At 42.0% G+C, this 27,636-nt stretch overlaps 3 protein-coding genes across 3 annotated transcripts; all 3 read left to right on the top strand.

Moving 5' to 3' along the window:
• The first annotated feature begins 1,613 nt into the window (after positions 1–1,613).
• On the top strand, positions 1,614–3,279 carry LOC133512336 (E3 ubiquitin-protein ligase TRIM35-like). Its single transcript, XM_061841869.1, has one exon. It carries the CDS (start codon positions 1,643–1,645, stop codon positions 3,008–3,010), a length of 1,368 nt encoding a protein of 455 aa, XP_061697853.1. The 5' UTR covers positions 1,614–1,642; the 3' UTR covers positions 3,011–3,279.
• A 9,258-nt stretch (positions 3,280–12,537) lies between these two features.
• On the top strand, positions 12,538–17,697 carry LOC133512514 (uncharacterized). Its single transcript, XM_061842229.1, is given in 3 exon segments — positions 12,538–12,691; positions 12,694–13,900; positions 16,299–17,697. Coding segments are annotated over 3 exon segments (2,760 nt in total).
• Positions 17,698–20,726: 3,029 nt separating this feature from the next.
• LOC133511904 (ATP synthase subunit beta, mitochondrial) lies at positions 20,727–27,626 on the top strand. Its single transcript, XM_061840991.1, has 11 exons — positions 20,727–20,968; positions 22,016–22,382; positions 23,122–23,295; positions 23,389–23,563; positions 24,707–24,828; positions 24,904–25,088; positions 25,375–25,533; positions 26,626–26,748; positions 26,829–27,041; positions 27,115–27,316; positions 27,400–27,626. Exons 2-11 carry the CDS (start codon positions 22,277–22,279, stop codon positions 27,495–27,497), a joined length of 1,557 nt encoding a protein of 518 aa, XP_061696975.1. The 5' UTR covers positions 20,727–20,968; positions 22,016–22,276; the 3' UTR covers positions 27,498–27,626.
• Positions 27,627–27,636: the final 10 nt, after the last annotated feature.

Here is a 27,636-nt window from a genome sequence, read left to right on the forward strand (position 1 = left end):
GGGGGCGGACCCAAATGCACGACTTCCAGGCAACGGCATAATGATCAGAGTGGGTTTATTCCAAAAGCAGGTCAGTACCAGGTGTACCAGGCACACAAACGTTAGACTAGAGGCGAGATCCAAAAGCATGAAACGGGATCCGATGACTATGAGCCAAACTAAGAAACGTGACAAGACGCCGTGAAACCAAAGGGCACAGAATCGTGACTCAGGATTGCTCTAACTTACGCACAGTAGCAGAGTGTCCCAGAATGCACTGAAGCATGCACAACGAACTGGCAAATGGCGATGACACATTTACCACTTAAATACTTAGTTATACTTAGTTCATTAATGTCTCAAATGTGACACAGCTGACAGTTGTCTGAGGTGGCACCGCCCACGACAGTGGCCAGATCATCCCCATGACACTCCGGTTTCCTCCCTCATCTCAAAAACATGCAACATTAATTGGACATTCTAAATTGCCCCAAGGTGTGATTGTGAGTGTGACTTGTCTGTCTCCAGGTGCCCTGTGATTGGCTGGCAACCAGTTCAGAGTGTACCCTGCCTCCAGCCAATTGACAGCTGGGATAGGCTCAAGCACATCCGTGACCCTTGTGAGGATAAGCGGCTAAGAAAATGGATGGCTGAATGGATGGCTAGATATTTCGATAGTATTATGAATGAGTGAGCATGCACCATTCAGTTATGCATACTTCGTAAATGTATGCATGAAAAGTTGTGGTAATGCATGAAATAAACTTTATATTTTATAGTATATTTTACATTAGTGACCCTAACCAAGAAAAAAAATGGTTGGATCAATACTTATGAAATCATTGGCCTTCACGTGTGTATTACTTATTTAAGTGTTGTCAGTGTGCCCTTCAGTGGATAAAATCAACAACAGGAGCTTTTAGTGAAAAAAAATACCTGTGAATGCGTTGTCTATCCCCATGACCTGGACCCCTTGAGAGGCCAGTTCTAGCACGAGGGCCATGTGTGTGACACCATTAGTGGACAATATTGACTACAATTGATTGGAAATGAACACCAATGACTTCTCTTTTTATCATAATTACGGTAGTTTTTATTCATTTGGTGTTTCTCTGGTGATTCACAGTTTGAAATATTTATGTGTAAAATATATAAAAATATTTATATATTTCGAATGACACACACAAAAAAAAAAACATTAGGGCCCAAAACACACATTCAGTATGTCAGAATTTACCATGGACATGCATTGATTTATATCAAACAAAATAACAGTCATCCAGATAATTTTCAGGTTTAACACGCTGAAAGGAAAACATGCTCATACTGTACTTTAATGTATTCTGCAAATGATGCAGTAAGTGTCAATATCTATTTGAATGTTTTCTTGACAAGACATTCTGCTCACCGACCTTTTTGCCTTTTAATTTGGACTTTGATACCTGGAAAATCTCATCTTTCTACTATTATAAATACATAAACTAGGTTCAATCATATACAATCCCAAGTGCCATCTATCAAAGTCATAAAAAAATACAAGCACAGCGATTAGACTTTGGAACTTTTTGGACAATAAAGCATTCATTTACTCGTGACTAAGACAGACAGACTGGAGCGTTCCTGAGCGTGAAGGCTCAAAGCTTGCAGTGTCTTCACTCGGACCATGGCTAGTCAAGCCAAAGAGCACCTTTGCTGTCCGACCTGTTTGGACATTTTTAAAGATCCTGTCATGCTGCCGTGTAGTCACAACGTCTGTCGTGCATGTTTGCAACAGCGGCGGAAGGAGGAAGGAGATCGATCATGTCCAGTCTGTAAAAAAAGGTGTAATTCGATTGATATACATCCGAACTTAACTTTGAGGAATCTGTGTGAGGACTTTTCACAAGCTTTAGTGAAGCCAAAGGAGATCTGCAGGCTTCACGATGAGAAACTGAAACTCTTCTGTTTGGACCACCAGGAGTCTATCTGCCTGGTCTGCAGAGATGCCAAAATCCACGCTGGCCATAAGTTCTGTCCTCTGGATGAAGTTCCACAATATCACAAAGAGGAACTCCAGAAAGCTCTGCAGGATGCAAAGAAAAGATGCGATGATTATACTACGACTAGAGACAATTGCACTGAACAAGAAGAGTATATCAAGGTCCAGAGGAACCAGGTTGAAAGCAAAATTAGGCAAGATTTTGCGGAGCTTCATCACTTTTTGCATGTTGAGGAGGAGAAAAGATTGTCTGCTCTGAGAGAGGAGGAGCAGAAGAAAAGACAGATTATGAAGGAAAAGATTGAGGCTCTAAACAGAGATATGACCGCCCTCTCAGACATGATCAGAACTACAGAGGAGATGACATCTGACCATGATTCCTTAATGAAAAACTTCCGGGACGTAATTACCAGGATCCAACTCTTGCCTGATGAACCCGAACTACTCCCAGGAGCTCTGCTGGATGAAGTCAAACATGTGGGCAACCTCAAGTTCACTGTATTGGAACAAATGAGGGAGATGGTTTCCTACAGTCCTGTGATTCTGGACCCAAACACTGCCATTCAAACACTCAGGCTGTCTGAAGATCTGACGAGTGTGAGTTCTAAAGTCGGAGGCCAGCGCCCAAACAATCCAGAGAGGTTAAACTGGAACGCTGTGCTCGGTTCTGCTTTGGACTCAGAAACGCACACCTGGGATGTTGAGGTAGGAGACAACAAAGACTGGCGACTGGGGATAGCGTGGGGGGACTCTCCAGTTAACATCACTTCATGGATCATCGGATGTCGTGATGGTAAATACAAAATGAAAGGACCATATGGATCCTGGAATCCACCGGTGAAACTGGAGAGGATCCAAATTCGTGTGGACATGAACGAAAGATCAGTTTCCTTCTTTGAATCTACTACAAACACAAAATTAGACATAAAGAGCCCTTCCACTTGGCCACAATTGTCTGGTAACAAGAAAATGTATCCTTACTTCTACACAAAGGATCAAAGTCCTCTGAAAATAACACCACTTTCAGTTTGCGTGATGACTCAAAACCAGTGATGACGTACATATTCTGCTCTCATAATTGTTTTACAAGCAGTGACATCCTGAAAATTAGTTTCAAGAATGTAAACCTATTGAAATCTGATGTCATGTTGTTTTGGATATCATTTATCCAGCAGAGATTTTAATGGATTGATCAGTTCAATGAACAAAACAAAAAATATATTTTTAAATTCATATTTTTGCTCTGTAGCATGTGTAAAAAAAAATAACAATATTATCCTATTTTTTTAGGATGAAAACTTAGATTGTTTTTTTCTCAGTGATTGCGCCACATTTTGTGATAAATTTCAAAGTTCATATTCTGTCCGCTAGATGTCAGAAACTATCCATCTATCCGTTTTCCAAACTGCTTAACCTCATAAGGGTTGGAGTGCTGGAGCCTATCCCAGCTCCGTCCAAAATAATTTTACCGTTTTTTTTGTGCTTAGAAATTTACTGAAGAGTATGTGTTATCAATCTTGGAGGGAATATGCTATTCATGTTTGAGAGAAACTATGTTTAGTTGATTAAATTTGTTGCAGTGCAAATGAAACAAGACAATCACAAAATTCAACAATCACCACTCATCACATGTAATAATAAAAAAAAAACAAATCAATAAAACAAATGTGTCATACCATAGAGAAGACTCCTACATTGTACTTGTGACGGCAGGCCATCATTGACTCCATTCGCTCTGGAATGATACCTTGTCTTATTATTGATGATTACATTTGTGTTCATCAGGCGATTTAGACCCTTTCGAGGAAAGTCAGGATAATTATGACAATGAATTTCGGAGTGGTTACATATCTTGTTTAGCTTGTGTAATGATTGTACCAAATAAAACAACACCATCATCAAGAAATCTTTACAAATTAAGCATGAAGCCGCAACTGTACTAAAAACTGGAAAATATTAATTTAAAAAAAACTAAGGCGACTGGTATAGGTTACAAGTTAAGTTAACATTGAATCTGTGTGCCAATTGCTCGTTTTTTATTTTGTTTTTTTTTTTAAACATTTTATCCAACTATTTTATTCAACGCTCATCTTTTTCTCCCGCGTTAGCTCATGAGGCTAATTCCTGATATGAACGACAGATGGCGGGCTCCCACCGGATGTGACGCAATTATTATGGGCTCAGACAGTGCCATTACCGCCATCCTGCGGTGAAAAGAGAGCACGAAAGCACGATTTACTGCGCATGCACGGCACTGGTAGTTGACTCGGGAGTTGATACTGAAGTTGTCCTTTGAGCGGCTTCACCTTCAGCCATCCTAACCATGCTGGCTATCGTAGGACGCTGCAATCGAGTTTTTTTTTTCAGGCTTTGAAGCCCAGTGCCAACTCATTCAAGACATTCGGTGGTAGAAATGTGAATCTAAATTTTGGTAAATTATGTTTCCACTTCCCTGGGCTGTCATTGCTATATGTCCTCTGAACTGTGTCCGAGTGCCGGAGCCGTGAGCTCGTCGGACTCGTCATTCCGCCTGAAGAACCATACGAATATTGAACATCATTTACAGCCGAGCGGCGGAGCTTGCTCCCCGGTGAGCCCCGGAGGTCCCTCCCCGGCTGAGCGATCTCCGGGGCTCTGTGGAGAGCTCGCTCATGGGTCCGCTGGGCATAATGGTGTATCATTTAATCGAGCGTTTGGAACGGCACATAACACATCACATCCGCGCACATAGGTCATGTGACTCACAAAAATGGTGGAGTTCCTGAAAGTTCGTAATTGTCGATAAAAATCTTCTCAAAACACTCTTAAATGAGAGGGGCTTTAACATCACATTGTCAAGATAAGAGTACATATTACATGACCCATTGGATACATTGTTAATGCAAACTACCGGAATTCCCCTTTAAATGTCCAATTTGAAAATGAACAGTTGCTATTATTAGTATTTGTGCTGAATATGCGACAATCAAATGTCGTCTGTTGTATTTCTTTTTAATCTGACGTTGTTGTCATGTCGTCAATGACCTTTCATTTTATGTCCAAAACTACAATCTTATTTAATTTTCCACGGACTTGCAGAATTCTGATTTTTTTTCATCTCAAAATGTCATTTTTGTGAAATGTCTCGTTGTGGAACACAGCTTGACGCGGGGCGAGGCTGTGATCAAGACCGGCCCCCAGCATCTATCGGCAACGCTCGTCCTGAAATTAGTCACAGCTGTGATAGCGGAAAATGGCATTGCTATCTGTTTGGATTAAATTTGGTGTTTATAATAACAACATTCCTAATTCGTCGGTATTTTCACTCTTATGTTAACATTTCATAGAGAAGCATTCTGTCTACTACGGCATAGATATAACTTATAGACATACGTTCGCATATGTTATCGAGCGGTCTGCACGTTTTCCAGTATGGCGAAAGTCTTAGAGCGAAAAGATAAAGATCGTGCCAGGGAAATTGATAAAAAGCACGGGGTAAAAAACTATTTCAGATGGGCATGGCTTGAAAAAAGTGTAACCATGCAGATAGGAACAAAAACAGTATCAACATGTCTAACCGAACACATACAAAAAGTGTACGTTCTCGGCAAAGTGCACTCGGCACTTATCCAGGAGCATATCCAAAGCAGGAATCACAAAGGTAAGTTGGACGTAAATTTCTCAAATATTATATAATTGACAACTGCCCTTTCTGGGCAGGGGTTGCAAATTTGCAACAGGTTTAATATAATCGAAAATTTTAAGTCCAGAGTATCATTGTCTGAAAGTATTTTTCTCTCTGCAAAATTTTATCCTGTCCAGAGAGGGTTAATACAATTAGGCCTATCTGTCGCACTGGCCCTGTAGATCACGTATTTTCTCGCACTTGTGTACTTATTTCTGAAGTGTAACTTGTACGTGCAGCAGTTTATTTGTTATAAATTCCAGTCAGTCTTCATTTTTATGTCTGACGTTTGGCAAAATTATTTTGGTTGTTTGGACTCATATTTTAAGTTTTCAAAATATTATGATTGCCCTGTATTTACACTGTTAGAAGTAACCAGAGTTCACCATTCAAGTGTGTTTTATAAAAAAAATTTCATGCCCAAAGGGGGGGCGCACCCATCCTTGAATCTCCCCCCGCACACCTTCTTGGCAGACATTTTCAGTGTTTTTCCATATTGGTCATTCTCATCCGTGATTCTGCGTTGTCAGACACAATGAATGAAATTAATATAACGTAGAAAATATTCAGATTGATTTTCATAACTGACTGACAAACTAACTTGCATTTAAATCTTGTGACTTCTTCAGTGGACGAATAACACCGTTACGTGTACGTGCAGATCTGGTTCAGTCGAGTTTAATGCGTCATTACAGGCAGGCGCTACACAAGCCCTGCTGTTAAGGCAGCTCTCTGCAATGGATGCATTATAGTTATGATCGGTGCTGATGTGGACATTCAGTTTGATGACCCCCCAATTCTCAATGCGCTGGACGTGACGGGCCGTGACAGCAGGTTGGTGCTTGAGGTGGCTCAGCATCTCAATCAGGGAGTTAAATGGTCCTTTCCGATGGCGATCTTAAGCTCCTCCCCCTTAGCCATGTCCCACAAGCTTCCAAAATGGCGATTGAACAGAACATGTTTGAAGTCGATTCTCTATCGCGTAATCCAGATAATATTGGGGTATTGAAAACGTGTAGTGGCACCTGATATGGGAGAGAAACAAAAGAGATTTTCAGATTTTTCTGACGCCCCTTCTAACACAGAAGCTCTTTTTGAAGAACAGAACATCTCACAATAGAGTGAAGTGACTGGGGCAATATTACCCTATCGTTTCAAGCCATATTTAGATGATATGTGGATCACTCCTAACTAACAACAGACTCCCCAGACAGTTTGTATGACAGTATGTAGTATGTCCACTCAGGAGGACCCATGCCGGGCGAAACACCGGTGGCCGGTGGGGAGGAGGGCGAATGCCCCGGCCACGAGCGACGACAATGAACGCCGCGGCCGCGAGCAACGACGACAAACCCCACGCCCCGTCCCCACCAAAGGCCACAGTGGACGCTGCGAGCTGAAAGAAGGTTTGTGTCCCCCCCCTAATAGTAATAGTAGCTCCATACACACCTATCTGTCATTTGGAACCCACGACGCACTCATCCTTTGCACCTGTGCAATCCATTTTACGACAAACCGGGTCTTTATGAAAAGTATGAAGAGTAAATCCATCCTCCCAAGTGTTCAAGCAATATCCAGCGATACAATTAACCGGCATTTTGGCTAACACGAAGGAACAAAGAGCTACCTTCCCGCAGGTAAAACTGGTATAAACATACCTGAGTGGGCGTCTGCTAATAACGTCACTTCTTACTTCTTACCTCGAGAGGATTTTCATGGCGGGAGTTACAAAAAGCCATACATGTCAAAATCCTGTTGTGTGGTGAAAAAAACGGATGGGTCCATTCCGGCTGCCTTATTAAAAACATACTAAAAATCCTGCTTTTCCTGACAGTAGACGTTCAAGAGCGGAGGGGGGTGGTGCAAGGTAAACTAGGAAGAAGAATGTTTGGCTCTGGGTGTGGAGCAGGTCATTGTTAGAGAAAGTCACGTGTGCTGCCATAATGTTACAAAAAAAAAAAAAAAATGACATCAGGCTGACTTTTTTGTTTTTGGACAAGCCGTCACGTGATCGGCCAAAACTGCCTCACGATCGCGATGGATACGTTGAGCACCCTTGCTTGAATACAGTATGTCGTTATGATGGCTCTGCGAGCCATACACAACCACCAAAAGAGCCAGGTATGGCTTTTGAGCCATAGGTTAAATGAATAGTAGATCCATCCATCTATCCATCCAGTCTTTATACTATGCATCCTCACCAGGGTTACAGGCGTGCTGGTGCCTATCCAGCTTACTCGAGGGCATGAGACAGGGTACACCCAACACTTTGCCAGACAATCATATACCAATCATATAAATAAACAACCATTCACTCTCACCATCACAGATATGGGCAATTTAGAGTTTTCAACTAACCTACAATACATGGTTTTGTGATGTGGCACGAAATTTCATTACCTGGAAAAAACCCACACAGGCACGGGGAGAACATGTGTAGGACCTGTAAGTTAAATACTTATGCGGTTATCCAATTCTGACTTAATGTAAAATGATTTCGTGGGGGCAAAAGATTCTACAGTCACAGAAAACCCCCATCTGTTTGTTGTGCAAGATGTTATGCAGGATCTCAGCATATCTCAGACCTTTAAGAGTTTTATGATCAGTAATAACCTGACTTCACAAGTGTCTTGCCTTTTTTTTGGCTGTAGTGTGGAGTTTTTTTCTTTTTGTTTTGTTTGTGACAGGACTTGAAAAAGAGCAAAAAGGTAATAACCATAGAACCAAACTGTGTTTGGACACTGATAAATACTAGATATTACATGTTTAATGTTGTTTAATAGAGGAACTATTTTTGCATTATTCCCTATGGCAAAATGTATTCTCAATTTAAATTGATTTAATGTCAAGTTTAACTTTTATACAGTATAGATTCACGCCCCAGAATTTTAACCATTACAAGTATTTATTTGTTTATTTATATATCATTTGGGCTTCTATCTCATAAAATCCACAAAATCGGGATTCAAAATTTCGAATACTGTGAAGAAATCAGCCCAAATTTTACAGGCCATAAATGTTTAAAACTGAGTGTCACACACTAATCATCTACCAAACTCATAGCACATTTACAGGATTCCCCAGGTCTCATTAAACTGCTTCTGTTTGCTTCAATTTTCTCAAACAGGTTCAACAGAGGGAAGACTGCAGACTTGGTAAATGGTGATACCCTCCATACGATGGGTAAGCCACCAATGTTCAAAGCTCAAGAGGCTGGCTGTTCACAAAGTGCTTCCATATCAATAGAAGGACAAAATGTGGCAGGAGAAGAAGCGCCAGCAAAGAGATGACTGTGGGATTCAGCAGATTATCAAACTGAGGTGATTCATGAATCTCGCACAGATTTAGATAGAATGGAATGACGCACAAGTCATCCCTTCCAAAACCACGAATTTCAGATCGCATTTGGGAGATGGGCTAGAACAGTCAGGTTCCTCGGCTCAAGCCGCTTCTGAACCTGAGCCAACATCTCAACTGGGACAATGAAAAGAAGTACTGCACTGTTGGCCAGTGGTCCGAGGTCCTCTTTTCCAATCAAAGCAAAGTGTGGCTTTCATTCAGGTATCAAGGTCCAATTGTTTGAAGGAAGCCTGGTGCAAAACATAACCCAAAGTGCTTGAAATCCAGTGTGAAACATTCACAGTCAAAGGTGTGGTCCCACAAATGGATCTTCTACTCAGAGACAACCAATCAGAGGGGCAGTCTTAGCCAAATATGGACAAGGAGGGAACAAAACTGGGTCAAAAAGAAGTAGCTCTCCAAGGGGACTTTTTTTTGACACTAAGATGACAAAACCAATTTGTTTTTTTTTTTTTTTCAAATGAAATTGAAACTTTTATACTAAGTCAATTTTAGAGCGTCACTATCACCAAGAATGTGGGACCTTTAAAGCCCAAGTGTCATCCCTGTAAACATTCTAAAATAGATATTGTAATGAAAAATACATATAACATTATTCACTTCAATGTCTATCCGAAAAAATAAATGTGAGCGGAGAGCGCGTCATCCATGTGCAAAGTTGTAGAAGTGTCATTCTACGATATCCAAGTGGTCGCCTTTTGGCTGCATCCTCCGTCTGTAATGTCACCCGGACATTCGCCAATGAAAACACGCGGTGCACCCTAACTATGGGAGACAAACGCACCCCTTATGACACGGAACCTCTTTTCGAAAAGGAGAACACCACACAACCGAGTGAAGTTACCGGGGCAATGTTACACTATTGTTTCGAGCCATATTCAGATGATATACGACCACAGCCAAACCGCATCCCCAACCGATCCACTTCCGAGGCGGAGATGAGCCATCGCGGCTCATCGCAGCTGGCCGGTGTGGCTTATGACGGACCCGAGCGGTGCTGCTTTAGGGGGTTGTTCATAGACGCCACAGTATGCGATGAACAACACAGTCGAGCTGGGGCGTGTTACTGCGCGCACGCAGGTAAGTGAGGCATTCTTGGCTGGGTTCTTCAGAGCCGCCCCCGTCCGCAAAGCCTGATGCCCAGTCTTCGCAGAAGCCGTGACCGCAGAACGCGGCGCCTCAGCTGGTGTGGATGATTTTTGGCGCCGTGGTGGGATATAATGGAGCTGTGCCGAGCTGCTTTTAGGGGGATTTTCATAGCCCTTTAAAAGTGCTCCAACAGCAACACATATATGCTATTTTTTAAATGTACAGTATGTTGAAGTTGTTAAATTTTTCCTGTAGGCACTTCCTGATTTTAAAAAATGGATACAATACATTGGGAATAACGAGCTTTTCCTTTCCGGTGATTCCTTCACTATTTTAATTATGAAGGGAAATATTACCTAATGTTTCTAAAGTGGTCTTTTCTGAGACAGACAGCTTTATGCTCTGCATGTTAACAGTGGCGGTAATAAAACTTCAACCTGTTATTAAACATTATAGGAAAGGAAATTCAAAGGTCACAGCAGGATTTCCATGTCATTAAAAAAATACAAACCTGCTTTTCCTGAGGGCCTTGTGGTCCAATGTCTCAATGTGGATCTGGTAGCCCCGGGACACACACAGCATGCAGTTAGAAAGTAGTACATTGAAGTATTTGAAGACCCTGCTATATTGGAAGTTTTCCCACTTAGAAATCATGGAGAGGTGTGAAATTTTCATCGTAGGTGCATGTCCACTGTGAGAGAGATCATCTAAAAAGAAAAATCCAGAAATCACAATGTATTATTTTTTCAACAATTTATTTGTGTGATACAGCTGCAAATAAGTATTTGAACACCTGAGAAAACTAATGTTAATATTTGGTACAAGAGCCTCTGTTTGCAATTACAGAGATCAAACGTTTCCTGTAGTTGTTCACCAGGTTTGCACACACTGCAGGAGGAATTTTGGCCCACTCCTCCACACAGATCTTCTCCTGATCAGACTGATTTCTGGGCTGTCGCTGAGAAACACGCAGTTTCAGCTCCCTCCAAAGATTTTCTATTGGGTTTAGGTCTGGAGACTCGTGAGGCCACACCAGAACCTTGATATGCTTCTTAAGGGAGCCACTCCTTGGTTTTCCTGGCTGTGTGCTTCGGGTCATTGTCATGTTGAAAGACACAGCCATGACCCATCTTCAAAGCTCTGACTGAGGGAAAGAGGTTGTTCCCCAAAATCTCACAAAACATGGCCGCGGTCATCTTCTCCTTAATACAGTGCAGTCGTCCTGTTCCATGTGCAGAAAAACACCCCGAAAGCAGGATATCTACCACCCCCATGCTTCACAGTAGGGATGGTGTTCTTGGGATGGAACTCATCATTCGTCTTCCTCCAAACACGGTTAGTGGTATTATGACCATAAAGTTCCATTTTGGTCTCACCTGACCACAAAACCTTCTCCCATGACTCCTCTGTATCATCCAGATGGTCAATGGCAAACTTAAGACGGGCCTTGGCATGTGCTGGTTTAAGCAGGGGAACCTTCCGTGCCATGCATGATTTCAAACCATGACGTCTTAGTGTATTACCAACAGTCACCTTGGAAACTTTCGTCCCACCTCTTTTCAGGTCATTGACCAAGTCCTGTCATGTGGTCCTGGGCTGATTCCTGACCTTTCTAGGAATCATTGAGACCCCACGAGGTGATATCTTGCATGGAGCTCCACTCCGATTGAGATTGACTGTCATGTTTAGCTTTTTCTATTTTCCTAATGATTGCTCCAACAGTGGAACTTTTTTCACCAAGCTGCTTGGCAATTTCTTCGTAGCCCTTTCCAGCTGTGTGGAGTTGGACAATTTTGTCTCTGGTGTCTTTGGACAGCTCTTTGATCTTGGCCATGTTACAAGTTTGATTCTTACTGATTGTATACGGTGGACAGGTGTCTTTATGCAGCTAACGACCTCACACAGGTGCATCTGATTTAGGATAATACATGGAGTGGAGGTGGACTTTTAAAGGCAGACTAACAGGTCTTTGAGGGTCAGAATTCTATCTGATAGGCAGGTGTTCAAATACTTATTTGCAGCAGTATCACAGAAATAAATCGTTAAAAAAATCATACATTGTTATTTCTGGATTTTTCTTTTTTGATTATCTCTCTCACAGTAGACATGCACCCACAATGAAAATTTCAGACCCCTCCATTATTTCTAAGTGGGAGAACTTGCAATAGAGGAGGGTGTTCAAATACTTATTTTCTTCACTGTATTTGAATGTCTTCTTGACAAGACAGTCTGCTCACTGACCATTTTGCTTTTTAATTTGGACTTTGATACCCGGAAAATCTCGTTTCTACTATCATAAATACATAAAGCTCTGCCATCGATCAAAGTCATAAAAAAATACAAACAGAGCGATTGGACTTTGGAACTTTTTGGACAATAAAGCATTCATTTACTCGTGACTAAGACAGACAGACTGGAGCGTTCCTGAGCGTGAAGGCTCAAAGCTTGCAGTGTCTTCACTCGGACCATGGCTAGTGAAGCCAAAGAGCACCTTTGCTGTCCGACCTGTTTGGACATCTTTAAAGATCCTGTCATGCTGCCATGTAGTCACAACGTCTGTCGTGCATGTTTGCAGCAGTGGTGGAAGGACAAAGAAGATCGATCATGTCCAGTCTGTAGAAAAGGTGTAGTTCGATTGATATACATTCGAACTTGACCTTGAGGAATCTGTGTGAGGACTTTTCACAAGCTTTAGTGAAGCCAAAGGAGATCTGCAGGCTTCACGATGAGAAACTGAAACTCTTCTGTTTGGACCACCGGGAATCTATCTGCCTGGTCTGCAGAGATGCCAAAATCCACGCTGGCCATAAGTTCTGTCCTCTGGATGAAGTTCCACAATATCACAAAGAGGAACTACAGAAAGCTCTGCAGGATGCAAAGAAAAGATGGGATGATTATACTACGACTAGAGACAATTGCACTGAACAAGAAGAGTATATCAAGGTCCAGAGGAACCAGGTTGAAAGCAAAATTAGGCAAGATTTTGCGGAGCTTCATCACTTTTTGCATGTTGAGGAGGAGAAAAGATTGTCTGCTCTGAGAGAGGAAGAGCAGAAGAAAAGACAGAATATGAAGGAAAAGATTGAGGCTCTAAACAGAGATATGGCCGCCCTCTCAGACATGATCAGAACCACAGAGGAGATGACATCTGACCATGATTCCTTAATGAAAAACTTCCGGGACGTAATTACCAGGATCCAACTCTTGCCTGATGAACCCGAACTACTCCCAGGAGCTCTGCTGGATGAAGTCAAACATGTGGGCAACCTCAAGTTCACTGTATTGGAACAAATGAGGGAGATGGTTTCCTACAGTCCTGTGATTCTGGACCCAAACACTGCCATTCAAACACTCAGGCTGTCTGAAGATCTGACGAGTGTGAGTTCTAAAGTCGGAGGCCAGCGCCCAAACAATCCAGAGAGGTTAAACTGGAACGCTGTGCTCGGTTCTGCTTTGGACTCAGAAACGCACACCTGGGATGTTGAGGTAGGAGACAACAAAGACTGGCGACTGGGGATAGCGTGGGGGGACTCTCCAGTTAACATCACTTCATGGATCATCGGATGTCGTGATGGTAAATACAAAATGAAAGGACCATATGGATCCTGGAATCCACCGGTGAAACTGGAGAGGATCCGAATTCGTGTGGACATGAACGAAAGATCAGTTTCCTTCTTTGAATCTACTACAAACACAAAATTAGACTTAAAGACCCCTTCCACTTGGCCACAATTATCTGGTAACAAGAAAATGTATCCTTACTTCTACACAAAGGATAAAAGTCCTCTGAAAATAACACCACTTTCAGTTTGCGTGATGACTCAAAACCAGTGATGACGTACATATTCTGCTCTCATAATTGTTTTACAAGCAGTGACACCCTGAAAATTAGTTTCAAGAATATTAACCTGTTGAAATCTGATGTCATGTTGTTTTGGATATCATTTAGCCAGCAGAGATTTTAATGGATTGACCAGTTCAATAAACAAAACAAAAAATATATTTTTAAATTCATATTTTTTCTATATACCACGTAAGAAAAAAAATTACAAAAAAAAAACCAATATCCTGTTTTTTTAGGATGAAAACTTACATTGTTTCCTTCTCAGTGGTTGCGCCACATTTTGTGATAAACTTCAAAGTTCATATTCTGTCATATTCAATGACCACCGCTAGATGTCAGAAACTATTCATCTATCCGTTTTCCAAACTGCTTTACCTCATAAGGGTTGGAGTGCTGGAGCCTATCCCAGCTCCGTCCAAAATAATTGTACTGTTTATTTGTGCTTATACATTTACTGACGAGTATGAGTTATCAAACTTAGAGCGAATTTTCTATACATGTTTGAGAGAAAGTATGTTTAGTTGATTAAATTTGTTGCAGTACAAATGAAACAAGACAATCACAAGATTCAACAATTACTCCTCATCACAGACAATGAAAAAAAAAAAAAATCAATAAAACAAATGTGTCATACCAGAGAGGAGACTCCTACATTGTATTTGTGACGGCAGGCCATCACTGACTCCAATAGATCTGGAATGATACCTTGTCTTATGGATAGGTTTCCGATTACCCATCATGCCTTGCGACGGATGCCATACTGTGTGTCTTAGTGTTCAGAGGCCATGGATGAATGGTGAAGCGTAAAGTTTTTTCCGTTTGGTGTAAACGTTATGACATCGTTTAAAGCAAATGCAAACGTAGTGGAGAAAAACATGTTTGGTGCTTTAAGCAGAGCCAGATACTTGGAAAAATTGAAGGACATTGGCGGGAAAAAGCCATATGAATTTCAAGCAAGCGACTGGAGAGACGATGTGGAAGGCTACCCTGACGTTTCATATCTGATATCGTTAATTATCTTGTGAATTCTGTGAGGGCCTATACCCTTGATGAACTAAAGGCTTACAAGTCTCTACAAGCTGTAGGGATTTGTGAGTTTGGACCCTATGTGTGTTCATGGGTCGAGGAAGATATGACAAATGATTAGAAAAAGTTAACAGCAAATGGATTTATTACAAAGGAATGTGCAGTACAGACGTCCGGGTCTTATCTAGGTGTCTGCCGCACACGAGACGTGTGTCTTCTGGCAGGATAGCCAAAGAAGAAGACAAAAGCTGTCCAGTAACACACGGTTTTTGTATGTATGGGTCCATGGTAGAAGTGGCTGCCCCCCCGCAGTCCGATCCTGGGCCGGGATGATAACTTTCCGCTCCTTACCTGGTGTCGTTCGTCTCCACGGCAACGCCTGGGAGAGGAGTATGGCACCAGCCGTTTTCTGCGTACAAAGAACAAGGACAACCACCGGCTCCACAACACGTCCTTTTCTGATTAGCAAATGTTGTTGTTGTTCTTTCGGCTTGTCCCTTTCGGGGTCGCCACAGCGTATCATCTCAGATGAACGCATATATATGTTTGGCCCCACGAGGTGATATCTTGCATGGAGCTCCACTCCGATTGAGATTGACTGTCATGTTTAGCTTTTTCTATTTTCCTAATGATTGCTCCAACAGTGGAACTTTTTTCACCAAGCTGCTTGGCAATTTCTTCGTAGCCCTTTCCAGCTGTGTGGAGTTGGACAATTTTGTCTCTGGTGTCTTTGGACAGCTCTTTGATCTTGGCCATGTTACAAGTTTGATTCTTACTGATTGTATACGGTGGACAGGTGTCTTTATGCAGCTAACTACCTCACACAGGTGCATCTGATTTAGGATAATACATGGAGTGGAGGTGGACTTTTAAAGGCAGACTAACAGGTCTTTGAGGGTCAGAATTCTATCTGATAGGCAGGTGTTCAAATACTTATTTGCAGCAGTATCACAGAAATAAATCGTTAAAAAAATCATACATTGTTATTTCTGGATTTTTCTTTTTTGATTATCTCTCTCACAGTAGACATGCACCCACAATGAAAATTTCAGACCCCTCCATTATTTCTAAGTGGGAGAACTTGCAATAGAGGAGGGTGTTCAAATACTTATTTTCTTCACTGTATTTGAATGTCTTCTTGACAAGACAGTCTGCTCACTGACCATTTTGCTTTTTAATTTGGACTTTGATACCCGGAAAATCTCGTTTCTACTATCATAAATACATAAAGCTCTGCCATCGATCAATGTCATAAAAAAATACAAACAGAGCGATTGGACTTTGGAACTTTTTGGACAATAAAGCATTCATTTACTCGTGACTAAGACAGACAGACTGGAGCGTTCCTGAGCGTGAAGGCTCAAAGCTTGCAGTGTCTTCACTCGGACCATGGCTAGTGAAGCCAAAGAGCACCTTTGCTGTCCGACCTGTTTGGACATCTTTAAAGATCCTGTCATGCTGCCATGTAGTCACAACGTCTGTCGTGCATGTTTGCAGCAGTGGTGGAAGGACAAAGAAGATCGATCATGTCCAGTCTGTAGAAAAAGGTGTAGTTCGATTGATATACATTCGAACTTGACCTTGAGGAATCTGTGTGAGGACTTTTCACAAGCTTTAGTGAAGCCAAAGGAGATCTGCAGGCTTCACGATGAGAAACTGAAACTCTTCTGTTTGGACCACCGGGAATCTATCTGCCTGGTCTGCAGAGATGCCAAAATCCACGCTGGCCATAAGTTCTGTCCTCTGGATGAAGTTCCACAATATCACAAAGAGGAACTACAGAAAGCTCTGCAGGATGCAAAGAAAAGATGGGATGATTATACTACGACTAGAGACAATTGCACTGAACAAGAAGAGTATATCAAGGTCCAGAGGAACCAGGTTGAAAGCAAAATTAGGCAAGATTTTGCGGAGCTTCATCACTTTTTGCATGTTGAGGAGGAGAAAAGATTGTCTGCTCTGAGAGAGGAAGAGCAGAAGAAAAGACAGAATATGAAGGAAAAGATTGAGGCTCTAAACAGAGATATGGCCGCCCTCTCAGACATGATCAGAACCACAGAGGAGATGACATCTGACCATGATTCCTTAATGAAAAACTTCCGGGACGTAATTACCAGGATCCAACTCTTGCCTGATGAACCCGAACTACTCCCAGGAGCTCTGCTGGATGAAGTCAAACATGTGGGCAACCTCAAGTTCACTGTATTGGAACAAATGAGGGAGATGGTTTCCTACAGTCCTGTGATTCTGGACCCAAACACTGCCATTCAAACACTCAGGCTGTCTGAAGATCTGACGAGTGTGAGTTCTAAAGTCGGAGGCCAGCGCCCAAACAATCCAGAGAGGTTAAACTGGAACGCTGTGCTCGGTTCTGCTTTGGACTCAGAAACGCACACCTGGGATGTTGAGGTAGGAGACAACAAAGACTGGCGACTGGGGATAGCGTGGGGGGACTCTCCAGTTAACATCACTTCATGGATCATCGGATGTCGTGATGGTAAATACAAAATGAAAGGACCATATGGATCCTGGAATCCACCGGTGAAACTGGAGAGGATCCGAATTCGTGTGGACATGAACGAAAGATCAGTTTCCTTCTTTGAATCTACTACAAACACAAAATTAGACTTAAAGACCCCTTCCACTTGGCCACAATTATCTGGTAACAAGAAAATGTATCCTTACTTCTACACAAAGGATAAAAGTCCTCTGAAAATAACACCACTTTCAGTTTGCGTGATGACTCAAAACCAGTGATGACGTACATATTCTGCTCTCATAATTGTTTTACAAGCAGTGACACCCTGAAAATTAGTTTCAAGAATATTAACCTGTTGAAATCTGATGTCATGTTGTTTTGGATATCATTTAGCCAGCAGAGATTTTAATGGATTGACCAGTTCAATAAACAAAACAAAAAATATATTTTTAAATTCATATTTTTTCTATATACCACGTAAGAAAAAAAATTACAAAAAAAAAACCAATATCCTGTTTTTTAGGATGAAAACTTACATTGTTTCCTTCTCAGTGGTTGCGCCACATTTTGTGATAAACTTCAAAGTTCATATTCTGTCATATTCAATGACCACCGCTAGATGTCAGAAACTATTCATCTATCCGTTTTCCAAACTGCTTTACCTCATAAGGGTTGGAGTGCTGGAGCCTATCCCAGCTCCGTCCAAAATAATTGTACTGTTTATTTGTGCTTATACATTTACTGACGAGTATGAGTTATCAAACTTAGAGCGAATTTTCTATACATGTTTGAGAGAAAGTATGTTTAGTTGATTAAATTTGTTGCAGTACAAATGAAACAAGACAATCACAAGATTCAACAATTACTCCTCATCACAGGCAATGAAAAAAAAAAAAATCAATAAAACAAATGTGTCATACCAGAGAGGAGACTCCTACATTGTATTTGTGACGGCAGGCCATCACTGACTCCAATAGATCTGGAATGATACCTTGTCTTATGGATAGGTTTCCGATTACCCATCATGCCTTGCGACGGATGCCATACTGTGTGTCTTAGTGTTCAGAGGCCATGGATGAATGGTGAAGCGTAAAGTTTTTTCCGTTTGGTGTAAACGTTATGACATCGTTTAAAGCAAATGCAAACGTAGTGGAGAAAAACATGTTTGGTGCTTTAAGCAGAGCCAGATACTTGGAAAAATTGAAGGACATTGGCGGGAAAAAGCCATATGAATTTCAAGCAAGCGACTGGAGAGACGATGTGGAAGGCTACCCTGACGTTTCATATCTGATATCGTTAATTATCTTGTGAATTCTGTGAGGGCCTATACCCTTGATGAACTAAAGGCTTACAAGTCTCTACAAGCTGTAGGGATTTGTGAGTTTGGACCCTATGTGTGTTCATGGGTCGAGGAAGATATGACAAATGATTAGAAAAAGTTAACAGCAAATGGATTTATTACAAAGGAATGTGCAGTACAGACGTCCGGGTCTTATCTAGGTGTCTGCCGCACACGAGACGTGTGTCTTCTGGCAGGATAGCCAAAGAAGAAGACAAAAGCTGTCCAGTAACACACGGTTTTTGTATGTATGGGTCCATGGTAGAAGTGGCTGCCCCCCCGCAGTCCGATCCTGGGCCGGGATGATAACTTTCCGCTCCTTACCTGGTGTCGTTCGTCTCCACGGCAACGCCTGGGAGAGGAGTATGGCACCAGCCGGTTTTCTGCGTACAAAGAACAAGGACAACCACCGGCTCCACAACACGTCCTTTTCTGATTAGCAAATGTTGTTGTTGTTCTTTCGGCTTGTCCCTTTCGGGGTCGCCACAGCGTATCATCTCAGATGAACGCATATATATGTTTGGCACAATTTTTACACCGGATGCCCTTCCTGACGCAACCCTTCTCAGGGAGTGGAGGCCCCAGTGGGATACGAACCCACAACCCCTGGTTTACCAACAGCAAATGGGCAACACTTTATTTGTTGATTAAATGTATAAGGTCATATTTAAGCAAATAATGAAAGTGCAATAAAAGTCAAATAGTCTTAGAAGCCTATAAAGACTTTGTAAGTGGGTGGCTTCAAGATGTACGGCAATGGGTGATCGGTAATCAGTGTGTAATGGCGGCTCGAGCGAGACATTCTCAGACGAGCGAGACATTCTCAGAGGTCTACCGATCCACTACTACGTCCCTGGATCATATCCCAAAAAGATGGCTGCTCTCCAGTCATTGTACTTGTTTGGCTGGTTTCGGAGAACTGTGTTCATACGTGACTGCCTTTTTTGCAGTCGAGAATTCAGTAAAATTACGGGATAGCAAGACAGTTACAGAAGTCTTACTGATTACGGCACTCTGGAGTTACAAATGTAAGTTGATTTTTTTATTTATCTTTAAGTCTTTATCATAAAGAATTCTCTGTCATACCTTTGCGTAGAACATAACATAGAAGAACATAATTTATTCATTCTTTGTTCCCACAGGTATTAAATTGAAAATGTTACGTGCTACGAAATTATCCGAGCAAAGTTTATAGTGTCTCTTTGTTGAATCAGGAAGAAATCCTGCTCGGTGGTAGAGGCTTAGTTTTTTTACTTCCCTGGTTGACAACGACCTTTGGAATGTCAAAATACGACCTCTTTGTTTCACCACCATCAAACTAGGCATGTGTGGCCCATTATTATGGGACGAAAGGGGCTTGTTTGCTTTATTGACATTGATGCTAACTTGCTTCAGAGACTCAAAATGGCGGACAAGGGACTCCTGGGACTGTGGTGACGTCATCTGAAACCTATCCCTTACTGAATATTATATTTGTTTATCAGGCGGTTGGGCCCCTTTCAAGGAAATGTTTCAAATAAGAGAAAAAAATGGGTGAAAGTCAGGTGATTATTACAATGAATTACGAAATGATTACACATCTTGTTTAACTTGTGTAAAGAACGTACCAGATAAAATAATACCATCATCAAGAAATCTTTACAAACTAAGCTTGACGCTGTAACTATGCTTAAAGTTGGAAAATACAAATGGAAAAAAAAACAAGGGCGACTGCTATAGGTTACAAGTTAAGTTAACGTCGAATCTGGTTGGCAATTGTTTTTCTTTTCTTTTTTTTTAAACAATTTATCCAACTATTTTATTCAATGCTAATCTTTTTCTCCGGCGTTAGCTCATGAAGCTAATTGACCCCTCCGTGGATATTGCGCAATCCGTGTCACTGACCAATCAGAGGCCAGAGATTTGCATAGACCAAAGCCCGTTTTTGCTCCCGCCATTTTCTCTGACAACATTGCAAGTATAGGTTTAGTTAGCGTTTTATCGTGTATTTGGGTTATTTAACAAAAAATATGGTTAAGAGGCGTAGTCACGGACTTTGTAATAGTGACGACAGGTATCCTGAAAGGCTAGTTGGTGGAGTTCGATTCGTACCCTTTCCAAAACCGAAGACCCAGTACGAAAAATGCCTTCGATGGATCAAACTTTGTGGAAGACCGCATCATCAACTAAATCCATCTAATATCAACCGGAACACATATGTTTGCAAGAAGGTATGCCCAATATTTGATTTTCAATATATGTCTCGTATGAATGAATTCGAAGTTCTTCGCTAGCATAACACTGCTGCGTGTGAACGATTGACACACTTATTCTTTGTTGAGCGATATTTAGCGATGATCGGACTGCACAAACGTATTGATTTCTTGCTGGCTCGCAGCCAGAAGCTTAACCAGACTGTGTTTGCACGAAGATATGCCCTAAATTTGATTTTTAATACACGTCTCATATAAATGAATGAGACGTTCTCCGCTGGCATAACATTGCTACGTGTGAACGATTGACACAATAATTCTTTGTTGAGCGATATTTAGCGATGATCGAACTGCACAAAAGTATTGATTTCTTGCTGGCTCGCGGCCAGAAGCTTAACCAGACGGTGTTTGCACGAAGATATGCCCTAAATTTGATTTTTAATAAACGTCTTGTATAAATGAATGAGACGTTCTCCGCTGGCATAACACTGCTACGTGTGAACGATTGACACACTTATTCTTTGTTGAGCGATATTTAGCGATGATCGGGCTGCACAAACGTATTGATTTCTTGCTGGCTCGCGGCTGAAGCTTAACCAGACTGTGTTTGCACGAAGATATGCCCTAAATCTGATTTTTAATACACGTCTCGTATAAATGAATGAGACGTTCTCTGCTGGCATAACACTGCTACGTGTGAACGATTGACACACTTATTCTTTGTTGAGCGATATTTAGCGATGATCGGACTGCACAAACGTATTGATTTCTTGCTGGCTCGCGGCCGAACCTTAACCAGACTGTGTTTGCACTTAGATATGCCCTAAATTTGATTTTTAATACACGTCTCGTATAAATGAATGAGACGTTCTCCGCTAGCATAACATTGCTACGTGTGAATGATTGAATGAAATCAGAAGCATGGCGTCTCTCTCAGTTAAGAATGTATTGTATTTAGAATCTATAATATATCGTTGATTTGAATGAAATCAGAAGCATAGAGTCTGTCTCACTTCAGAATGTATTGTATTGTATTTGCCATTTTTACTGTTTGTCTTACGTCAGCGCACGTGGGGTGACGTCACTTCAGGAGGCGTGGTTAAGTGCCCTGTACGGAGGAGTCAATTCCGGGTATGAACGACAGATGACGGGCTCCCACCGGACGTGACGCAATTATTGAGAGCTCAGGCAGTGGAGTACCGCCATCCTCCGGTGAAAAGAGGGCACGAAAGCACGATTTACTGCGCATGCGCAGCACTGCCATTCGGCTCAGGAGTTGCAACTGAGGCTGTCCTCTGAGCGGCTTCACCTTCAGCCATCTTAACCATGCTGGCTATCGTAGGACGTTGCAGTCAAGGTTTTTTTCAGGCTTTGAAGCCCGGTGCCAACTCATTCAAGACATTCGGTGGTACAAATGTGAACCTAAATTTTGGTAAGTTATGTTTCCACTTCCCTGGGCTAAATGTCCTCTGAACCGTGTCCGATGGAAGTGGCCTCTACTTTCCGAGCCTTAAATGTCTGATTTCAAAATGAACATTTGCTACTATTAGTATTTGTGCTAAATATGCGACAATCATATGTTGGATGTTGTATTTCTTCTTAATCTGACGTTGTTGTCATGTCCTCAATGACCTTTCATTTCACGCCCAAAGCTACAGGCTTATTCTGGGTTGTCAGACACAATGAATGGAGTGTATATAACGTGGAAATTATTCAGATTGATTGTCATAATAGTTCTTTTAACTCGATAAGCTTACTACAATGTGAGCTTTTAGTATGAATGAATGAATGTAGTACTAAATTTCTGCAAACTGCAACCACAATTAACATCCATCCATCCATATTTTGATAATTAGAAGTGAGTAACGGGTTATGGCACGTTGTAGGCTCGTTATGTTACTCTCCTACTACAGCTGAGTTTAAAAAAAAATCCCCACAGTTCAAATTGAATATTTGCGTCGCATCCATCTCAATTTACAATCCACTCAAAACGGCATCATCCCCATTCTCCTGCATACTTACATTCAGTTCAGCCTCTATGCCAGGTCTTGACAACTTTATGTACTGACAGAGTAACTTTCATTTAAATCTTGGGGCTTCTTGAGTGGATTAATAACACCGTTAGGTGTACTTGCAAATCTGGTTCAGTTGAGTTTAATGTGTCATTACAGGCAGGGGCTGCGCAAGCCCTGCTGCTAAGGCAGCTCTTGGCAATGGACGCATCACGGCTGTGATCGGTGCTGTCGTGGACGTTCAGTTTGATGAAGGCCTCCCCCCCATTCTCAATGCGCTGGAAGTCGCGGGCCGTGACAGCAGGCTGGTGCTTGAGGTGGCTCAGCATCTTGGTTAGTGAGTTAAATTGTGACCCCAGAATACAGAAGCATGTCATAGGAAAGCCCATGGTTCTTTCTACATTCTATACTCTTGTCTTTCTTTAGGTGAAAACACAGTCAGGACGATTGCCATGGATGGCACAGAAGGTTTGATCCGTGGGCAGAAGGTTCTTGACACCGGGGCCCCGATCAGAATCCCTGTGGGGCCAGAGACTTTGGGCAGGATTATGAATGTCATTGGAGAACCCATTGATGAACGTGGTCCAATTAGCACCAAACAGTAAATTTTCTCATACTATATTTTCGATTCCCCTGTGGCAATTCTTTTGTTGTTCAAAATATGTTCGAGAGTCTACCTACCTTTGAGAGTCAGTTATATATAGCACTGTCTCCAAATGACTACAGTTTAATATAGGTCTTGTGCCACTGACTAAAACGGATAAATAATTTGCCGAGCCAAGTTTTTCTTAAGTCAAACCATAACAAAACTGAGATAATGGTTTTTGGCAACAAAAAAAAGAAAAGAGGATTGATGTTAGTAAATACTTCTAATCACTATCTTTAAAAACTAAAGACGAAATCCGAAACCTTGGTTTTGTGATAGATTCCGACCCGACTTTCAACAGTCATAACAAATCAATTACTCAAAATTCTTTTCGTCATATAAGTAACATATCCGTAATGAAGGCTGTCAAGCAGACGAGTAGAACCTCACCCATGCTTTTATCTCAAGTAGACTTGACTGTTGTAATGGTCTTCTGACTGGGCTCCCCAAAAAGAGCATTAAGCAGCTGCAGCTCATTGTGAAGCCAACACGCTGTGCCGCTGTACCACCTGCACATTATTGAATAATCCAACATCCATCCATCCATTTTCTTAGCCACTTATCCTCATGAGTGTTGTGGGAATGCTGGAGCCTAACCCAGCTGTCAACGGGCAGGAGGCAGGGTACACTCTGAACTGGTTGCCAGCCAATCACAGGGCACATGGAGACAGACTACAATCACACTTAGGGGCAGTTAAGAGTGTCCAACTAATGTTGCATGTTTTTGGGAGAGGTGCCCGGAGAAACCCAAACAGGCAAGGACGAGGATAACATGCAAACTCCACACAGGCGGAGCTGGGTTTTGAACCCCGGGTCTCAGAACTGTGAGACCAACGTTTGTAGAATACCTGATTCTAAAATTATGTAAGTTATGGGTGGCTCTGTTTTGAGTTTTTCATGAAACTATTTTTCAAGAATTAATAAAAATACAGGTAGAAGCTATCAATTTCATAGTCAAGTATTATGCACCCTTTATCAAGTAATCTATAAACTCTATGAAAAGCAAAAGGTGTTTAAATCTTTTTCATCCTTCCACACACCTTCCATTTATAGCTGTTTTTAAATCGCAAAGTAAAAATAACCTCTGCTGTCTCACAGGACTGCTCCGATCCATGCAGAAGCCCCCGAGTTCACTGACATGAGTGTGGAGCAGGAGATCTTGGTCACTGGCATTAAAGTGGTAGATCTCCTTGCACCCTACGCCAAGGGTGGAAAAATTGGTCAGTAGCAAGATTATCTTTGAATTCCTACATACGTGAAAGGATCGCCTCACTTTTGTGCCGGTTGTGTGACAGGTCTGTTTGGCGGTGCTGGCGTGGGTAAGACGGTCTTGATCATGGAGTTGATCAACAACGTGGCCAAGGCTCACGGTGGGTATTCGGTGTTTGCTGGAGTCGGAGAGCGCACTCGTGAGGGGAACGACTTGTACAACGAAATGATCGAGTCCGGCGTCATTAACCTGAAGGACACCACCTCAAAGGTGACACCCTGGCATGCTCTCTCCTGTGTTGTACTTGCATATTGGATTGCATTAGTAAATTGAGAAGTTCAGTAGGATACATCTGTGGTCGCTGAGAACCGTGCATTCCTCAGTTTGCCTAATTTGGTCAAATTTTGTCAGTTTTTGACTGAGGGACAAAATATTAGAAACATTTCATCTCATTTCTGCATCACTGCAAATTACAACCAAAATTAAACATGCACGGTGTCATTGTGTACGGTACATTATTGAGTGTAGTGTTGAAACCCATGATAAATGTTTCCAGGTTGCACTGGTGTACGGCCAGATGAACGAGCCTCCAGGTGCTCGTGCCAGAGTCGCCCTGACTGGCCTGACTGTTGCGGAATATTTCCGTGATCAAGAGGGACAGGACGTGCTTCTTTTTATTGACAACATCTTCAGGTTCACCCAGGCTGGATCAGAGGTATACAATGCAACAAACGCTTAAGAACTTTGAAAAAATTTATTTGGGTTCCCAACGAAATTTCATGATGAATCAAAAATGCACGTTAAGACTCTGCAGGTGAATTGGACTTTGTTCAACATTTTTGAATGTACATCTCCAACTGTTCTAAGGTTCAGTACTTTTCACTATGAAGGATCTGAATGGCTAAATTTGGTATGTAACTGCATTAATTCACCAATGTGTTTCAAAGGATGTCCACGTCTATCCGTTTCTGTGACTCTTCCAGTCACTTTTAAGCTGTTGCACAGTCTCTAAGGGTTATTGGCCAAATATCCCTGAGAACGCTGATCAAAGACTTGCAATGGTGAGGTATGTTAAGTGTTGTCGTCTCATGATATCAAACTCTGGACATGACGAGGACTGTTGAAACCACTGCTGTCAAACTCAAGGTCCGGGAGCCTGATCTAGCCCGCCACGTGATTTTATGAGGCCAGCAAAAGCACGTCATGTGTCAACTTCCATGATTCTTGTGAAAATCTCTACCAAAATGTTTAATTGTCATATAAATTTCATTTCAATCAGTTGGCACAGACTGACCATGTCCAGTCTGCAATGCAATTCTTAGTGGTGATTGGTGGAGAATCCTTGGAGATTGTCTTTAAAATGATTAACACGGCCAAAATTGCAAGAGACAATTCTTGATCAGTTAAACAATGGTACAATGTTAAATAGATTAGAAGTGAGTGACTTGACCTCAACCCAATTAGGAATGAACTTGACCACTCTGCTCACGGGCGTTTCTTGACGACATGATTTTAGGTAGCGATGTCAGCTGTCATCAAGAAGTTAGGTAGACAGTTACTTGGCACCGCTTGATTACTTGAAAGGCGCCAACTGTAATTGTAATTGCGATGGTCCACTTCGTTCACTTTGGGCCGAGTTCCGTGTCAAAAGTTTAGAGGTCAAATTAAGTTCACTTGTCAAGGTTGTCCACTTGAGGGTCATTCTGAAATTTCATAAAAAGCTGAATATCCCTAACTTGTCAGTGTGCATTGATTTCCAATATAATCAATTCAGTTCAGATATGTGGATTGTGGAATTGTCCTTCAGGTGTCTGCTTTGTTGGGTCGAATCCCCTCTGCTGTGGGATACCAGCCAACCTTGGCCACTGATATGGGTACCATGCAGGAACGAATTACTACCACTAAGAAAGGTTCCATCACCTCAGTACAAGTAAGGAATGGCTGGACGGGATTGATGTGGCAGCTTTCGTTGACAGAATTTAAAAAAAAAAAAACATGCTCGCATTGCAGGCAATTTATGTGCCGGCTGACGACTTGACCGATCCCGCTCCTGCCACAACCTTTGCTCACTTGGACGCCACCACCGTGCTGTCCCGTGCCATTGCTGAGCTGGGCATCTACCCCGCCGTCGACCCCCTGGATTCCACCTCCCGCATCATGGACCCCAACATTGTGGGTTCGGAGCACTACGACGTGGCTCGAGGCGTACAGAAGATTCTCCAGGCAAGACTCATGTTAACAGCATTTTAATAAAGAATCAAAATAAGATCTGATGACCCCTACATATCCTTTTCAGGACTATAAGTCATTACAAGATATCATCGCTATTCTGGGTATGGATGAATTGTCTGAAGAAGACAAGCTGACTGTAGCTCGCGCCCGAAAGATCCAGCGTTTCCTGTCGCAGCCCTTTCAGGTGGCTGAAGTCTTCACTGGCCACATGGGGAAGCTGGTGCCTCTCAAGGAAACAATTAAAGGATTCCAGAGCATTCTCGCAGGTAGTGCTGCAAAAGAATAGATTTCCGAAATGGGATACAGCTATTTTCCTGCTTTAAACCGTTCTTCCCTGACTCTTCTCCAGGTGAATACGATGCTTTGCCTGAACAGGCTTTCTACATGGTCGGTCCCATCGAAGAAGTGGTCCAGAAGGCAGAGAAACTGGCAGAGGAACACTCGTAAATAACAATCTATGGAAGGTCCTCTGATGTGTACAGTCTAATTTCTATTTGAGGAACTTCTCATGTGTCATGCTTTGCTTGTATTGGTCTGGAAATCTTAAAATGAGATTAAAGATGACATTGTGATACAGCAGTGCTCA

Source organism: Syngnathoides biaculeatus, chromosome 14, assembly GCF_019802595.1.
Source record: "Syngnathoides biaculeatus isolate LvHL_M chromosome 14, ASM1980259v1, whole genome shotgun sequence".
NCBI classification, from domain to species: Eukaryota; Metazoa; Chordata; class Actinopteri; order Syngnathiformes; family Syngnathidae; genus Syngnathoides; species Syngnathoides biaculeatus.

Bases quoted from the DNA above. Each gene is read 5' to 3' on its own strand.
- LOC133512336 (XM_061841869.1), top strand. From the start codon at position 1,643: ATGGCTAGTCAAGCCAAAGAGCACCTTTGCTGTCCGACCTGTTTGGAC.
- LOC133511904 (XM_061840991.1), top strand. From the start codon at position 22,277: ATGCTGGCTATCGTAGGACGTTGCAGTCAAGGTTTTTTTCAGGCTTTG. The intron at 23,296-23,388 runs GTTAGTGAGTTA...GTCTTTCTTTAG, and splicing joins TGAGGTGGCTCAGCATCTTG to GTGAAAACACAGTCAGGACG. The intron at 27,042-27,114 runs GCAAGACTCATG...TATCCTTTTCAG, and splicing joins GCGTACAGAAGATTCTCCAG to GACTATAAGTCATTACAAGA.